This window comes from Orycteropus afer, unplaced genomic scaffold (genome assembly GCF_000298275.1).
Source record: "Orycteropus afer afer isolate SDZICR_OR568_19922 unplaced genomic scaffold, OryAfe1.0 scaffold00103, whole genome shotgun sequence".
In the NCBI taxonomy this organism is placed as follows: Eukaryota; Metazoa; Chordata; class Mammalia; order Tubulidentata; family Orycteropodidae; genus Orycteropus; species Orycteropus afer.
This window is the reverse complement of record NW_006921690.1, coordinates 3,170,905-3,189,680: the sequence shown is the minus strand read 5'-3', so window position 1 is coordinate 3,189,680 and position 18,776 is coordinate 3,170,905. Positions and strand designations below refer to the sequence as shown.

The window sequence follows — 18,776 nt, the reverse complement described above, 5'->3', positions numbered from 1 at the left end:
GACCTCTTGCCTGATCATCCTTGACAAGACAAATCTTTCTTTTCTTTCATACTTACTAGAAAGGACATTTGATTTTTGAGTAGTGAAATGTTAGAGGAAAATTAAAAACAAATTTCTTTAAAATATAGTCTTGCTTATTCTATCGTAGGTCATCACATCAAAACCTTGGTTTTATTGGTTTCCCTCCCTCCTCTTGACCATTTTACCTGTAAAAAACATATATATATATATATATGTTTCAGTGATAAAAGGGGGAAGAGGAAGTAATAAAACAGGAAATCATTCCTTTTTTTCCATTAATTAATCTAGTAAGTAACTGGCTTGAAAGTACATTTTGAATACTAGGAACTATGAAAAAGGAATTGAAAGTACTTCAAAAGAGTTTTTTTTAAAAAAAAAAACTGAGAATTTCATGTTTTCATACTGTTTATTGGACGCTTAGTTTGACTAGTTGGGAGTCTTTTAGACTTTGGAATATTCTCTTTCTCAGTCATATACCTAGAATTTGATAGTAATTTATTTTGTCATTTATTGATGCCTCCTGAGGTGCATTGTGTTTTTCTGGCTAATTTTCTCTTTTTTCATTTCAGTTGATCCTATTAAAATACTGATGCCATCACTCTCCCCTACAATGGAAGAAGGGAACATTGTGAAGTGGCTGAAAAAGGAAGGTGGGCAAGTACTGTACTGATGTCTTGTGTGCTTTGTTATTTGATCATTTTGATTATTTTTCTAATTGATTATATTAGAATCAATTTTTAAAAACCTACATGACATGAATGTGCTTCTGCCAGTTAATGTAAGTGTGTTTAGTAAACGTTTCCCCTGGTAATGTAGGAAATATCTTCTGGGTTCAGCCTGTGTCTTTTCACTGGAAGAGAATGGGAAATATTTTCAGACTTAGGTCCAGGTTTCAGTTCTTGTTCTTAGGTTTTAATTTCAATATCCTAAGTCTATCGATATCCCAAGTCTATCAAGAGCTCTGGTAGCGTAGTGCCTAAAGTACTTGACTGCTAACCAGAAGGCTGGCAGTTCAAACCCACCAGCAACTCCTCAGAAGGAAGGTTGGGCAATCTACTTCCGTAGTGATACTGCCTCGGAAACCCAAAGAGGAGTCCGACTCGACAGCACATAACAACAACAACAACAAGTCTATCACTCCTTCTTAAGTAAATTTAGAACTTTATCATTATTCCAGGTGTATTTTTTTTCCTAAAGCTAAACAATTGATTATAAATTTCACTAGAAAGAACAAATTAAGTAAGAACAACCAGAAGAACTCTCAAAAAGAAAAGCAGTGGAGAAAGGATTGTAGACCTAGTAGATATTAAAACATATTAAGCCCCAAAATTAAAATGGTGATATTGGTGCTTAAAAAGACAGACTAGTAGAACTGAATAGAAAAATAAGGCAATAGACACAAATGCAAATGGAAATTTGATAACATATAAAGGAAGGAAATACTAGATTTTCCTTTCACTAGGCCAAGGATAACTGCAAATAAATCAGACACTTACAAAAAAAAGAGGAAACCTTACTAGTACTGGGGAAGTAAAACATTCATTGGTCAATTTTTCTGATCTGCAAGTGGAATAAACACTCTAACTACAACTATTAGTAGGGAAAATATTGATAAATTTAGTGATAAAAAAAATAACTTTGGTGTGGCTAAAAGCATGATGGGTAAAATAAAAGTTCATTTAAAGTGACACATCAGGACAAGGTATTTACAATTGATATCACAAAGGGTTAAAATCCATAAAAAGAGAGTGTAAGACAGTTGTGAATCAACTTGATAGGAATATGGACAATATACATGTACAGATGGTTCACAGGAAAAGAATTGCCAGTGTCCCATTAAGCACATGAAAAGATGCTAACCTGTCTACCAATAGGAGATATGCAAACTTGTACTAAGGCACCCTGGTGGTGCAGAAGCTGAGCACGCAGCTGCTAACCTGCCCAGCTGCTCCCTGGGACAAAAACTTGGCAGTGTCCTCCTGTAAAGATCACAGTCTTAAGAACCATGCTTAAGTTAAATGCTTGGTAAGGTAGAGGGTGGACAAAAGGGGAAGGCCTTCAGCGAGATGGATTGACACGGTGGCTGTGACAATGGGCTCAAGTACAGCAAGGATCATAGAGCTGGTGCAGGATCGGGTGGTGTTTTCGTTGCTGTGAGTCGGAAACGACTCGACGGCACCTAACAGTCACAACAATAAGAACCATCTGAGGTAGTTCTAATCTGTCACATGGGGTCACTATGAGTCAAAAATCAACTCAGTGTAACCTCACAACAAGAGCAACAAACTAATGCTATGCTGAAGTAATCATTTCTCACTAAGCACATGGATGGAATTAAAGCTTGACAAGCTATCTATTCTGTTGTTGAGGCTGTGGTGAGAGATAGAAATTCTCATACATTATTGGAGGAAATTAGTGTTAGATTACCCAATAAGCAAGGTAAACACTGGCTTAGTTATGTTTACTTGCTAACATGTAGTGAACAATTTCATTTTTTTTTTCTTAACCATATCAAAGATTCTGCTTCTGGATATGGCTGCAATCTGTCTCTCTCCCAACCTCACAGCACCTTCCTATGGAATCAAAGCCTGTTTTCAAATTTACCATCCCAGACAAGGATGGAGTACCCAGTAATGAAGGTAAGCAAGCACAGTTTCCTTGTCCTTGCTTACTAATCTGTAGTATACAATTTCACCTGTTTTTCATGTGAAACTGTTCACTGGAGATTAGTAAGTAAGTACAGGTAGCCCATGCTTACCTTATTATTGGATCATCTGCCCCTGGAGGAAATGCTAACTGATTTAAACCCTAGGGAAGAGAATTTAACAATATACGGAAAAGTTACATTTATATTTACCCTTTGGCCCAGCAGTTACACTTCTAGGGATGTATCTCAGTGTTACACTGCAAAAATAGACACATTGATGAGAATGTTAATTGCAGTGCTGCTTGTAGTAGCAAAAGATGGAAGCTGCCCAAACGTGTATCAGTACAGAATTGGTTGAATAACCTATTTCAAAACTATAGAAAGGAATGAGTATCTCTTTATACTGCTCTGGAGTGATCTTCAGTGAAAAAGCCAAGGTACAGACAAGTGATGTAGCATATATCATTCATTCAAGGAAGAGGTGGGAGTGCATTGGCTGTAGAAATGTTGAACCAACTGTTAAAAGGGGAAAGTAAGGAGAAAAGAGCAAGTCAAGGTGAAGGACATGACCTGGGGAGTGGAGGACTTATGTTATTTCAGTTGTTGCTGTAGTTAAGTGCTGTCAAGTTGGTTTTGACTCCTAACGACCCTATGTACCACAGAATGGAGCACGGCCCGATCCTGTGACATTCTCATAATCACTGCTGTGCTTGGGCCTGTCGTCCCAGCCACTGTGTTGATCCATCTCATTGAGGGTCTTCCCTTTCTTCACTGACCCTTTGCTGTGCCAAATATGATATCCTTCAGTAGGCATGGTCCTTACTTACAACATGACCAAAGTAGGTGAGACAAAATCTGGCCTTTCTCACTTCTAGGAGATTCTGGCTGTAGTTTCTCCAAGACAAATTTGTTCATTCTTCTAGCAATCAATGGTACATTCAATATTTTTGGCCAATGCCACAATTCAAATGCATCTGTTCTTCTCTGGTCTTCCTTATTCATTGTCTAGCTGTCACGTAGGATCTCTGGTAGCATAGTGCCTAAGGCACTTGACTGCTAACCAGAAGGCTGGTGGTTCAAGCCCACCAGCCACTCCTCAGAAGGAAGGTTGGGCAATCTATTTCCGTAATGATATGATACTGCCTCGGACACCCAAGGAAGAGTCGCTGTGAGTTGGGTCTGACTCAACGGCACATAACAACAACAACAGCTGTCACGTGCATATGAGGATGAGACTCTTTTTTTTTTTTTTAATTGTGATTTGGGTGAAGATTTATAGAGCAAAATCACTTTCCATACAGCAGTTCACATATACTTTGTCTCATGTCATTGACCACAGTTTACCACAATGCAACAGCTCCCCTCCCACTTCCTCCCCATAGTTACCTCTTCCCAGTGTCCATCCCTCCATACTCTCCTGCCCCCTGAGGAGGATGAGACTCTTGAAGCACATTTGCCCAGTGCAGTATGATGTCTGATTTCTTGACTGCTGCTTCCATGAGTGTTGATTGTGGATCCAAGTAAAATGAAATTCCTGAGAACTTCAATCTTTTATCCATTTAGCATGATATTGCTTAGTGGTCCAGTTGTAGATTTTTGTTTTCTATATGTTGAAGTGTAATCCATACTGAAGGCTATAGTCTTTGATCTTCATCAGTAGTGCTTTAAGTCATCTTCATTTTCAGCAAGTAAGGTTGTGTTATCTGCATATCACAGGTTGTTAATGAGTCTTCCTCCAATCCTGATGCCATATTCTTCTTCATATAGTCCAGCTTCTCAGATTACTTGCTCAGCATACCGATTGAGTAAGTATGGTGAAAGGATGCAACCCTCATGCACACCTTTCCTGATTTTAAACCATGCAGTATCCTCTAATTCTCTTTGAACAACTGCCTCTTGGTCTATGTACAGGTTCCTCATGAGAACAATGAAGTGTTCTGGAATTTCCGTTCTTTGCAGTGTTATCCTTAATTTATTATGAGCCACACAATCAAATGCTTTTTCATAGTCAGTAAATCTCAGGTAAACATCTTTCTGATATTCTTTACTTTCAGCTACCATCTGACACCAGCAATGATTGACATCCTTCATTCCAGACCCTCTTCTGAATCCAGGTTGAATTTCTGGCAGTTCCCTGTAGATGTACTGCTGCCACCATATTTGAGTCATCTTCAGCAAAGTATTATTTGTGTGTGATATTAATGATATTGAATAATTTCTTCATTCTGTTGGATCACCTCTATTTGCAATCAGCACAAATATGGATCATTTCCATTTGGTTGGTCAGATAGCCATCTTCCAGGGTTTTTTGCATAAACGAGTGAGTGCCTCCAGCACAATTGTAGGACAATTGAAAAAGCCCCTTTTCCTTACTCACATTTGAAAAGCCAACTTTGAACTTCTAGTCAGTATGACCATCTAAGCAGATGGGGTAAGACTTCTGTTCACTGCTGGATATAATACTATAAAATACATCTTTTTAATGTAAATTAAGTTTAACACAAGAAAGGAATCACTAGTATCAGCAGCAGAGAAGGAAGTCAAGAGTGGTGAGTGGAAATTGAAGTCATGTGCTCCTCTGAGAGTTGCTGAGATGAGAGCAAGTTTTTTGGGGGTAGGGAGCTATTGCAGGGAGGGAAATGAGAAATTAGGTCAGATTTGGATGTGATGAAGTTTGAGCTGCTTATTAGACATTCAAGGGAAAGTAGGCAATAGGTAATGGGCTGTATGAATTCTCAAGAATGAAGTCTGACTGGGAGATAGAAATTTGAGAGTTGTCTGCATATGAATGAAATGTAATGCCATAAGATAACAGCAGACTTACTTGTTTGACTTTGAGTCTGTATGGAAACAGAATGCCTACTCTTGAAAATCTTTCTCATGGGCCTTATCCTCATGAGTTTTTTTTGGGTCCAATTTATAGTGCTTGCATTTTCTGGAAGCCCACAGGCAGAAGTAGAAAGTCCAGGGCTGATAATTCCCCTTGGGTTAGTTAGCAGAAGCCACTGTTGTAGAATGACAGAGCTTCTAATCTAAGCCACACCAGATTCCCAGATAGAGCTTCACTTACTAAGAGTTCACAGTCTCAAATAATGCACATAGAACAATCATCTAGGCACATGAGTCAGTAGGTATAATAAGCAGCAGGATTAGATCTTCAGGAACTTCAGTTCATTGAAATTACTAGCTGCGTAAAAATGTATGTCTGTAAATATAAACATGTGAAAAAAAGAAATTGAAATAGAACTGTCCGTGTCCAATAAGTCAGGCAGATTCCAAAATGGCAGGTAGAACTACTAATGAAAATACTGTCTCTAAAATTAAAAAGGATGGGTTAAAGTGTGTAAGAATGGAATGGGGGGTTGACATCTGACCTCCTGTAACTTCATCAGGGGGAGAGAGAATCAACACCAGCCCAAAGCTGATTCCTATGAGGCAGAAGTCAGACATGCCTCCTCTCTTTAACTTTTTACCAATTCTTACACCAACCATCCCTCCCATGGCACTCTACGTCCCTGCTGGGTTGGATAATTCATTGCAGCAGCCACACAGAACTTGCCATACTCAGGATTATGGGTTGTACTTAGACTGGGTTCTCTAGAGAAACAAAACCAGTAAAGCTTATATATGTATATATATAGAGAAATTTATCTTAGGAAGATGGCTCACACACTTACAGAAGCTAGCAAGTCCAAAGTTCTGCCGATATTGCCCAGAGGCACCGCGTTCCACCAGGAAGGCTCTAGTCCAAAGGTGCTTAACTTTCATGCTCCATGGGCCAAGAACATCAAGCTGGAGGCTTTTCCTGACTCTTGCAGCTGCAGGGGCTGAGGAGCTCAAGGCTGGCAGGTAGTACACCGGCCGTTGACTCCAGTGAATGATGAATCCAAGATCTCCAGGATTGTTCACTCACGGACAGTTGTAGGCAGCACAACAGAATCCCGATCCACAGAAGAATGTCTCTTTTCCCAGGATGTCCATAGATATACTGGAAGCAGGCCACACCCCTAGGGAAACTCCCTTTCAACAGATTGGCTGCTCAGAACATAATCATCTGATCCCATCGTGGGAATAACCATATCACAACAGCTTAAGTCACACAGAATTGTGGTTCAGCCAAGTTGAGACACAGCTCCAACTATCACACTAGGGAGGTAACAGTACAATTCAGGATTAGAAACGACTCAGGATACAGTTCTATCTGGACAGCCTCTTCTCAGCTGTGCCTGCAGGCAGGTCTCTCTCTGTGCAGTCCGTTGGCTTAGCATCTGCCCTGCTGGGGCAAGTGTTACAAAGCTCTTTTAGTTCTGCCGATATTGCCCAGAGGCACCCCGTTCCACCAGTAAGGCTCTAGTCCAAAGGTGCTTAACTTTCATGCTCCATGGGCCAAGAAGCCCACTGTGCTGTCTCCTGCGGGTGTCTTGGTTTCTCTGCCACTTCTTCTCACTCTCTCTTGTCTCTGGTATTACAACTCTTTGTCTTCTGGATCTAGGAGGTTCTCAACACAGGGGCCCTGGTTCCAAAGGATAAACTCTGCTCTCAGGTCTTCCCTGGTGGTAGTGACTCCCCCCTTCCTACCTCTGGGATGGCTCATTTTAAGCCTAGTGGATGGCAAAACTGACCAATCCCCTCATTTGGGTTCCATACACCTTATTTGTATAGCCCACCACCATAAGGAAGCCATGCACTTTATTTACCTCATATGGTGGTTATGTTTTTGTGTCAACTTGGCTGGGCCTGGTTGAGTGGCTGGTTGATGAGACTGGCAATCAGCTCCATGGTGGGATCTACCACAAGCAGCTGAGTAGCTGCTTTGGGTATGTGGTCTGCTTCCTGTATATAAGAAGCAGCTTTGGAAATGGTTTCTAGCTTATGGGACACTTGGAGCCTGTATGTAGCCATGTCGTTGTTCAGCAGCTTGCCATGCTTTGCCAACATTGGGACTTACAGTGGACTTAAATTAATGAACTGCCATGTGGTTTGGTAACATCGGAACTGTGCCTTTTTACTTGTCAACCTTGGGCTTGTTAGCCTCAGCAGCCAGCAGCTGTCTGAATGAAGAAAAGCCATTTTCTTCCAGTGGTCTGGGAGTAGGAGGCAGAACTAGACCCCAGGGTTGAGGGGCTTTCACCCAGTCCCTAGAGCCTGGCACTTTGAACCTGAACTTAAAGCCTCCAAATAGTGAGAGAATAAACTTCTGTTTGTTAAGGCCATCCCATTTGTGGTATATTCTTGTCAGAGCGGCACTAGGTCACCAGAACACCTTATAAGCAAGCTGTCCAGTCCCCTAGATGAGCCACAAGCACCTAATTTTGGATAGTCCCACCCAGTTGTTTGGTGGGAGTTACAAAGACTGTAAAGGCCATATTAAGTAGTTCATTACTCTGCAAAGTACAATTAGATCTCACTGAACAAAAAATTTGTGAACTGAAGAGCAATCTGAATAAATTACTTGAATGCAGCACAGAAAGACATAGCAGTGGAAAATAAGAAAGGGAAGTTACAAGACATGAAGGATAAAATGAGAATCATCCCTAATTAATAGGAAGAGTTCCAGAAGGAGAAAGAATGAGAGAGAAGTAATATTGAAAGAAAAAAATGGCAAGGAAGTTTTCTGAATTTAAGAATGACATGTCCTATAAATGAAAGTTGAACTTTTCATCAGCAGGCACTTTGAGCAGTTGGCTCTTTCTGCATGGCTGCTGTCGTCTTTTAAAGTAATTATCAGTATCTAAGAATGTTTTACCTTTATAAATAATATAATCAGTTGGAACCTATTTTTAGGCTTCTTTCCCTGATGACTTATAGAACTTTGGCTATTTCCACATTCAATGTGACAGGGTGTTGGTATCATTAAATAATGACTCAGACACAGAACAGCCTTTTAGAGATTATTATAAAAAGATTAAATTTCTTCATATTTGAGACCTGATAGGGAAATAGATAAGAAGGTTCTTTGGGCCACATTTATCTTCCAGACTTCCAGCTCGCTGGCAATCTGATAAGTTAGTCACTCTTATTAGAATAAGGACAGTATGATAAAAGTCAGGAAATGTATTATCTCATCATTCTTTTCCTTTTTCACTTTTATTGCAAAGTGCTATTTTCATATAGGGCAGGATATATTCTAAGCCTGCAGAGCATGTTTCCTTTAGATTGCTCTTAAAGTTCCCTGTTCTTCCCGCTGAGGACGAAAGCTTGTTTACTAATTTACTATAAATAATCGAGCACGGTCTTAATCCTTGGTTCTTTCTCCGTGATTCACTGACTTCTTACTATTTTAATCTCATCATCTTCTTTGTTACCATAGAAATTCATTTTTACCTGATTTAATTGTGCCTCTTCTGAGTGTAATTTGTTTTTGTTTTTTATTAACATGTGTATACTGCATACATGGCTTTGACTGTTAATGTCTAAGTATGTCTGGTGCTTGGTACATTTATGGTAATTTGGTACATTTGTTAACAGCAAATGTGTATTCTGACAGACAATACTTTTTACACACTGTTCTATTAGCTATGGAGTCTTTTTTGCAATATCTTGTGATCTTTATTAATATAAAACAATGAGTTTAGACCCTTAAACATTAAAAGGATGGAAATTTTTTCATGAAAAAGAAGATTGTATTCAATTGGAGTACAGTTGGATTGAATACAGTGCATTTTTAAGCTAAGGCCATAAAATGATCTTATAACCTTCAGTAGGCAGCAGTTTGTTATTTTTTTAAATTGTAATTTGGGTGAAAGTTTATGTACCAAGTTAGTGTTCCATTCAACAATTTATACACATTTTGTTTCATGACATTGGTTGCAACCCCCTCAGTGTAAGAGCACTCTTCCCACTCCCTCCATGGGTTCCCTGTTTCCATTTGTCCTCTTTCCTGCCTATTCCTGTCCTCTGAACTTTATTTTGGGGAAAATGCTACACTTTCGATCTTATATGGTTGATTATACTGAGGAGTACATTCCTTCTGGTGTTATTTTTCACTTTATAGACCTGTCTGTTGGTTGGCTGAAAGTTGATCTGGGATGGTTTAGTTCCAGGCTTTATGGGTATGTAAGGGCCACAGTCTCAGGGCTTCCACTAATCTCTACCAAACAAGTAAGTCTGGTCTTTTTTATGATTTTTAGTTCTACTTTTTGTTTTCCTGTCTTTCCATCCAGTGCCTTCTATTATGATCCTGATCAGAGCTGTTGATAGTGGTAGCCGGACGCCATCTAGTTCTTCTGTCTCAGGGTACTGGAGGCTGTGGTTTGCATGGCTCATTAGTCCTTTGGACTAGTTGTTTCCTTGAGTCTTTGATTTTTTTCACTCTTCTTTGCTCTCGACAGGGAGAGACCAGTAGTTGCCTCTTAGATGGCTGCTCACAAGTTTTTTAGAATGGATAACATTGTCTTTGTGGACTGTGTTATGCCAATTGTCCTAGATGTCCCCCAGCTGTGGTCCTAAGTCTGTGGGCAGCAGATTGATCATACAGGCCTTTAAGGTTTTTTGGAAATCTGAGATTTTATAGTTTACAACTACTTTTAATGATGATATGTGTATGAGCGTGTGTGTGTGTGTGTGTGTGTGTTTATAAAAGGGCAAGGAGGCCACATCTTCTGACCTCCTCTAACCGCACAGGAGGAAGACAGAATCATCATCAGTAGCCCAAGGCCCATTACTGTGAGGCCAGACATGCTGCCTCTCTCCAGCCCTTTCACCAACCCTGACACCAACCATTCTTCCCCAAAGCACCCACCACCTCTTTCCTGGGTTCAATAATTCACTGCAGTGGCCACACAGAACTCCCAGATTATGAGGTTTATTAAGGAAGCATCAGGCTATAATTCAAGTTCAGGAAAAATGCTCAGTCTCTCTCCCAGCCCACAGTCTCTCTCCCAACAGTGAGTGTCCCTCAGTGTCTCACTCAGCAATGCATGTCTCTTGTGTCTCTTTCCCAGCAGTGCATGTCTCTCAGGAGGGTGTGTCTCTTTCAGCAGCATGTCTTCCTCAACCAGCAGTCAGAGAGAGACTTCTTCTGCCTCTGTTGTTGTTATGTGCCGTCGAGTCATCCCTGACTCATAGCGACCCCTCCTTGGGTTTCTGAGGCAGTATCACTACAGAAGTAGGATTGCCCAACCTTCCTTCCGAGGAGTGGCTGGTGGGTTTGAACCGCTTGCCTTCTGATTAGCAGTCAAGTGCCTTAGCCACTATGCTACTCTAGGAGGCCTCTTTTTGAGCCTGGCAGAGTGGCCAAACTAACCAATCATAACATCAGAATTCTAAGCACCTGAGAAAGAGCAGGAACCTCCCAGAACATCGCTTTGTGTTGTACCCAACAGAAATACCCCAGGTGGATAACTTTTACAATCAAGAGCTCCTCAGTTGCTCACAGCAAATTCCACCACAGAGTTGACAAAGACTTATGGCTAGAAAAGCCACACTAAGTAATTTACTATACCGTAGTGTGTGATCAGATAAAAAGCCAAGGAATAGGGGCACAATGAAAAGAACTAGGAATCATGGTTTGTCCTTTGGAGTTCCTACTCTCCCATGAAATATCTGGGAGTGAGTTGAGCTAGATGAAATGTAAGGTACCTCATGGCCTCAGAAATTGATAACTCAGTTTCTTTTTTCTTTTAAGTCATGGCAGCATTTAATACAATATTCTATAAATTATTTCCATCTTTGCTAGTTTAATTAGTTTTATAATGAGGTTAGAATACTACATTTCAGTCTAAGGATTAAGTGAAAATATGCATTATAAAGAGAAAATATTTAGAAAATGTTAGATAACCCCACAATTTCAAAATCTCTTGATGTGTGAATTGAGCTGTTATTCTACGTCTTTAGTAAAAGTTCATTATTTTGCAGGAAAAGAGTATGCTTTAATTACTTTCACTTTAGTTGAAGTGGATATAGTTTATTTTTCATTAAGTGAAAGGTCAGATCTGCTAAACGAAGTAACAAAAAGGAAAAAATATTCTGGTACCCTCTTTTGTGAGAGAATATTTGAGGGCATGGAAACATTTTTTTTTTCTTCTTGAGATACTTAAGCACTGTGGAACAAAACCTGGCTGCAGTAATTCGGTAAAGTATTTGGCCATACAGTGTCTGGATCATACCTAACCAAAAAAACCCAAACTCATTGCTGTCAAGTCAGATCTGACTTTTAGTGACCTCTCCTTGGGTTTTCAAGGCGGTATCACTACGGAAGTAGATTGCCCAACCTTCCTTCTGAGGTGTGGCTAGTGGGTTTGATCCACCAGCCTTCTGGTTAGCAGTCAAATGCCTTAGGCACTGCACTGCCAGAGCTCCTTGGATCATACCTGGTTCAATGTGTAATCAGCAATGCTGGCTGCTGCTGCTGTTGGTGTTATCCCTCAGATAACGTCCTTCTTTGTAAGCATTACTTTTGTTACTTTACTGGGAATTTTTAATATTTCAGATGATGTTGTTGTTGTTACGTGCCGTTGAGTTGGACCTCGACTTATAGCAACCCCTCCTTGGGTTTCCAAGGTGGTATCACTACAGAAGTAGATTGCCCAACCTTCCTTCTGAGGAGTGGCTGATAGTTTTGTGCAAGTCTTAGTATATATACTATTGTATAAAATTCAGAAGTAAAACTGTTTTCAAGGAAGCTTTATTATCTGTGCCACTAGGTGCCACTAAAGAGTTATATGGCCCTGCTCCTTCTATAGAAGTGGCTTTTGTTTCTGTTATTTCTGGGAATTTGTACTTGTTTATGGTGCTGAAATTAAAAAAATGAAAATTGAAAAGTACATTTCCAACAGCTTCATTGTTTTCCTTCAGTATAATACTCTTTTAACAACTTTATTGAGGTATAATTTACATAACCAAATAATTTACCCTTTTAATTGTACAATTCAGTGGGTTTTAGCAACAGTATTGAATTGTGCAACTATCACCACTGTCTAGCTGTGGAACATTTCCATTTCCCCAAAAAGGTTCCTGGTTCCTGGTTACAGATCACCTTTCTCTCCATCTGTGACCTTAACAATTCTGATCTGCTCTCTCTCTCAATAATTCCCTTTCCTGGACATTTTATGTAAATAGAATCATACAGTAGGTAGTCTTTTGTGACTTCTTTCATTTAGCATGGTTTTCAGTTTATTCATGTTGTACCATGTATCAGGAATTCGTATCTTTTACTGTGGAATAATATCCCATTATCATACTTCTTTACATTTATTGTTAATATTTGTGTTATACCAGGATTTTAGATTTGTGAATGGAATTTTACAGTATAGTACTATTCAATAGAACCTTCTGGAATGATGGAAATGTTCTATCTGAGCTGTCAGATGTAGCCACTAGCCTCTGTGGCAATTGAACATTTGATTTTGGACAGTGCAACAAAATGTAAGAGCTGTTTTAATTGAGGATATCATGTAACCATCTATTTGAATATCTTGGTATAGAATGGGGAGCTCTGGAGACGTAATGCCTAAGGCATTTGACTGCTAACCAGAAGGCTAGTGGTTCAAACCCAGCAGCCACTCCTTGAAAGGAAGACCAGGCAATCTACTTCCGTAGAAATACCGCCTCAAAAACCCAGAGAGGGATCATAGTGAGTTGGAATCAACTTGACGGCAGTGAGTTTTTTTGGTTTTGGTGTAGAATGAAGTCATTTCTGTTCAGTTAACCATCAGAGCATATTTTTCACTTAGTTGTGTAGGTTTTCCTTCATGTCTTCCTATTGAATGCCCCCATTATTATTGCTGTCATGGCTGTTTTTGGCGTGTGTTTGAGGGATGTGTGTTTCTGTGTTATATGTTTTCTGCCCCTTTATTTGGAAATTTTTCTGTTTTATTTTAGGCCTGCCTCTTGTAAGTGACATTTACCTAGATTTTTTTTTTTTTTTTGTATTCATTTTGATAATCTAAGTTTTAATAGGTGATTTGAATCCATTTTATATTTATTGCAACTATTGATATATTTCTACCATTTTTTATGTTTTGTTTTTTTCCTTTCATGTGCTTGTCTTCAATTAGATGCTTTTTGTTATTTTACATTTTTCCTCTGTTCTTTTGAATGCTATAGATCTTATTTATGTGTATACTTTTGAGGTTTTAGAATATATATTTCACTATACTTTATCAGTAAAATTTTGAATTACTCAGTTCTTTTCCTCCTAACTATATCAAAATTCTTAGCATGCTTTATCATCTGAACATTCCCTTATTTGTTTGATTGTTTTTTGTAGTTTTAGTTTTACTCTTTTTTTATACTTACTATCTTCTTTGTGTCTAATCATTAACCTATTATCAATTTCTGTGGTAACATATTTCCCATATTCCTCTGTCCACTTTTCTTCTTGATGGACTACATCTTAAAATAGCTCTTTTAGTGATCATGAATAGGTGGTGCCTTCATATATCTAAAAAATACATTTCCCTTATTTCTTGAATGATGGCTTGGCTGCATATATAAAATTCTAGACAGTTATTTTTCCTTATTGCTTGGAAGATATTTTTACTTTATTGCAGCTACTGACAAGTTGCTCTCAGTCTGTCATTTCTTTGAGGTAATCTGTTTTTTTTCCTCCCTCTGATGGCTTTTAAGATTGTGTTTTTATTATTGATTGTCTGCAGTTTCTCTACAGTGTGTATAATAAGGATTCATATTTAAGCAGTTTTATACTCTTCCCTTTTCTATTTATTTTTTATTGAGGTATAACTTACATGAAGTTTATAGCTCAGTGAGTTTTTACATGCCCATATACTCATGTTAGCACTATATCAAGATATAGAACACTTCTAGCAAACCACAAGACTTCTCATGCCCCCACCTAGTTAATACACTCCCAAAGATAACCACTATTCTAAACTTCTTAACTCTCAATATGAGGGTGTGTGTGTGTGTGTGTGTGTGTGTATGTTACATTTCTGTACCTTTTTTTGGGGGGGAGGGGTTTCTTTATAATTTCTTATTCCCATAATGGTTTTTTACCTTCATTTATTTCTTTGAACATCCACAAGATACTTTTAAATCTTTGGCATATTGCACTAAATTAATTACATCTGAAATACATTTCTTTTCCAGTTATTGATTTTATAACTTCCTTTCTTAGCATTAGAGTTCTTCATTGATTTTAGAATTTTGTTTTAGAAAAGGTTTTTGAGTGAAAGATTTTTTTACTTTGCTTCAGTGTCTTTCTTCTCACCTCATACCTCACTCTCCCCTTCTCCCACTCCCTAGTGTAGGAATTTTGCTAGAGATATTAGGGATATTGGGAGATACAGTTATGGACCCAGAGGATGGCTTGGCTCCATTCTAGTACTGAGGCCGTGCTTGGCTCCATTCCTAGTACTGAGGCCATGTTTTTGTCTCCCATCTCCTAGACCTGCAGTTTCTGATTGAAGTCATAGCCCTGTTTAACAGGTTTTGATTGCCTATCTTGTCTCTTTTTATCATGAGTAGAGAAACCCTGGCCTGATCCTAGCTTTAAGTAGTGAATCTGATTTGAGGCACCTGTCTCCAGCAGGCTACTTTTAATTCTCTTTCCTCCAAATAAGCCCCATTCCTCAAACCTGCTTCTAGACCCAGAGACCAGCAAGTCTGTAGCTTCAGGTCCTGCTCATCATTTTTGAGTTCCATATACTGTTTTCGTTGTGCAGAAATATTTATTTGACCTCACATACGTCTTTTATTTTCTCTTTTTATGCTGTTCTCATTTATACTGTGTATGTGGTACTGACAAGGTTTCTTAACTCACCCTGCCATGTTAACCCAGAAGTGCTATTGATTTAAAAATTTTTTCTACCTAGAATAGTAAAAGTATATTAAAAAATGTGGGGTCTGGCATTGATTTGTTCTGGGGAGGATATGCCTTCATTGCTGTCATCTCTAAAAGTGATTTTATTTTTAATATTCAGTGATCTTTGTAATAGCATATTTTTTCTCAAAACAAATTGAAATTTATGTCCATTATGTTGCTGCTGTTGTTATGTGCCGTCAAGTCGGACCCAACTTATTGTGACCCTTCCTTGGGTTTCTGAGGCAGTATCACTATGGAAGTAGATTGCCCCATCTTCCTTCTGAGGAGTGGCTGGTGGGTTTGAACTGCCAGCCTTCTGGTTAGCAGTCAAGTGCCTTAGGCACTATGCTACCAGAGCTCCTTTATGTCCATTATAGAGCTGGAAAATACAAACATACATACATGCATACGTACAAACACACATATTTATAATTCTGCAGCCTAAAAATAGCTTCTGAACATTTTGGTGTTTATTATTCATATACACACTCCATATATAGATATTCATATATTTAAAACCCAAACAAACATACTCTTGTTTTATAGGTGAAGCAGTGAGTGCTGGAGATGCATTATGTGAAATCGAGACTGACAAAGCTGTGGTTACCTTAGATGCAGGTGATGATGGCATCTTGGCCAAAATAGTGGTATGTTTTAATTTTGATCATTTTCTATAGAATATTTCTTAAATATTAACGTTACTTGAAATGAAATCTCTTTGTTTATAGTGTTATTTTATTTACTATGCCCACTCCTCACTTAACAATATGGTTACATTCCAAAGACCAGTTTGTTATGTGAAAATTGACATTATGTGAAAATGGAGGATGACCACATCAGATCACAAAATGGAGAATGAATACATCAGACATAATTGCTAAATTACGTCATTACATAATTGCCAAGCCACTGAGAATCATGGCCCAACCAAGCTGACACAAAACCTTAACCATCACAGCCAGCAGCGTTACTCTCACCTTGCACCTTGGCATCTGTTACTGTCAAACATACATTGTTAACACACAAAATAGTTGGATAGTAAATTTTTTACTGTTGTCTTAAATGCAAAATGTCAGATAATGAGATAGTTGATAAGTGAGGAATAGGTGTATTTAGAACATTGTTAATTCAAATGTTTAAAATGTTCTAGTATTAAGATTTAATAATAGCCAATGATGATAAACAGTATAAAACTATTACAACTGTGACAATGATATTCAGTAATTTGGGTTTCTTAGCAGAGAAGGAGAAGCATTCTGACCTGGGAGATGAGATAAAGCTATTTGAGGTGGAATCTGAAGACAAAGAAGTAACTATATTAATGCTTAGAGCTAGAAATTTCAAAGTTTTTAGTTGGTAAAATAAAAAGGAATGTTTTACTCCCATCACATGAAAACAAGAAACCTATCTTCATAAAACCCAAGGCCTCACAAGACTGGAAGTGTGTAAAGTAATTGTCCATTCATTTCTTGTCTTCAAGCAAAGCCATTTTTAAGTTGTCCTGTGAAAGTTGTCTATAGATTTCATTGCCACTGTCAGTTGCCTGTTTCAGTAATTACTCATTCTTACGATTTGGACATTTTTCCTAATTATTTAATATCTGTGTCATAAAACATATGTTTATAGAATAGTTCACTTATTTGAATATAATTGAATTGAACATCTTATCTTTAGATAGAATATTTTCTGTTCCATGAGCTTTTTTCATGGAAAATATGTTTGTGAATCTAGCAACATGAAAGAAATTTACCTTAGATCAATATTTTAATGTTGTGTGACGTTGAGTCAGTTATGACTCTTAGAGACCCTGTAGGACAGATTAGTACTGCTCCATTGGGTTTTTTAGGCTATAATCTTTATGGGAGCAGATCACCAGGTCTTCTCCTGCAGAGCTGCTGGGTGGGTTCAAACCAGTGACCGTCACTTAGCAGCCAAGTGCTTAACTATCGTGCCACCAGAGCTCCTCCAAAAGTATAGTATATGCAATAATTTTGAATATTCTTCTGTTGGAAGTCTTTGCTTTATAACAACTAAAAATAGGAAGCTACAACTTGAATATTCTAAAGGTATTACTAGGAGTAGACACTAGTACAGCTCTTAAACCAAAATGTCTAGCAGTATCAGTGGTTGCCTAAATAGCAATAAAATGTGAAATATCACATAAAAACCAAAACCATAGCAAACTCACTGCATCGAGTCCATCATAGCAATCCCTCCTTGGGTTTCCAAGGTGGTATGTCTACAGAAGTAGATTGCCCAATCTTCCTTCGGAGGAGTAGCTGGTGGGTTTGAACCTCCAGCCTTCTGGTTAGCAGTCAAATGTTTTAGGCACTATGCCACAGAGCTCCTAGAATATCATATAGCCATTAAAAATTATTTCTAGGAAAAAAATGTGATTTTAATGTATGTTATATATTAATAAAAGTTCCAAAATTTTGGGAAAATGCTTTTGAAGTTGTATTGGTGCAATGCTTACAGTCATGTAGGAGGTTAAAGAAAAACATAAATACAGAAAATAGTAGAAGAGAATGGTATGAAAATGTAAAGTGTTTGTCTTTGGGGAGTGGAAATGAATCATACCACCTCACTTTTTTTTTTATTTTTCTATATTTTTAAAATTTTCTATAATGTGTGTGTATGCCGTTTTCATAATGGAAAATTAAAGTTTATGTGAAATATGAGTACAATAAAATGCTTAAAGCTTAACTATTTAGAGTTGTGTGATATAGTCACTAGGGAAGCCAACCAGCATATTTAGTTCTCTACTTCCAGAACATTTAATAAATAGTGTGATTGGTGGCACAGTGGTTAAAGCACTTGTCTGAGAACCAAAAGATCAACAAGTCAAACCCACCAGCTACTCTACAGAAGAAAGATATAGCTGTCTGCTTCCATAAAGATTACAGCCTTGGAAACACTTTAGGGCAGTTCTACTCTGTCGTATAGGGTTCCTATGGTTGGAATCTACCCATTGGCAATGGTTTGGTTTTTTAAGGTATAGCACCTAAGACTTTAGTCTCTGGAGTCACAGTGCTACCTAAAGCTAATAAAAGCATATAGCTAATAACCTTTGTCACTTAATAGGTATGTGATGATTAGCAAATTTCTTAATTTCTCTCTGTTTTTTTCTTCATAATGTTGTTTTTGTTCTTATGTGCTTTTGAGTTGGACCTGACTCATAGTGACTCCTCCTTGGGTTGCCAAGGCAGTATCACTATGGAAGTAGATTGCGCAGTCTTCCTTCCGAGGAGTGGCTGGCGGGTTTGAACCACCAGCCTTTTGGTTAGCAGTTAAGTGCCTTAGGCACTATGCTACCAGAGCTCCTTTTTTCATAATAAAGTGGAG

At 38.3% G+C, this 18,776-nt stretch overlaps 1 protein-coding gene across 1 annotated transcript in view; it reads left to right on the top strand.

Annotated features, from left to right (window-relative positions):
• PDHX (pyruvate dehydrogenase complex component X) overlaps window positions 1-18,776 on the top strand; it is a 78,950-nt gene that overhangs the window by 3,801 nt on the left and 56,373 nt on the right. The window contains exons 2-3 of the mRNA XM_007943307.2: window positions 591-671; window positions 15,978-16,078. Coding sequence (XP_007941498.2) covers window positions 611-671; window positions 15,978-16,078 — 162 coding nt within the window. The 5' untranslated portion in view covers window positions 591-610. The remainder of the gene's footprint in view (window positions 1-590; window positions 672-15,977; window positions 16,079-18,776) is intronic.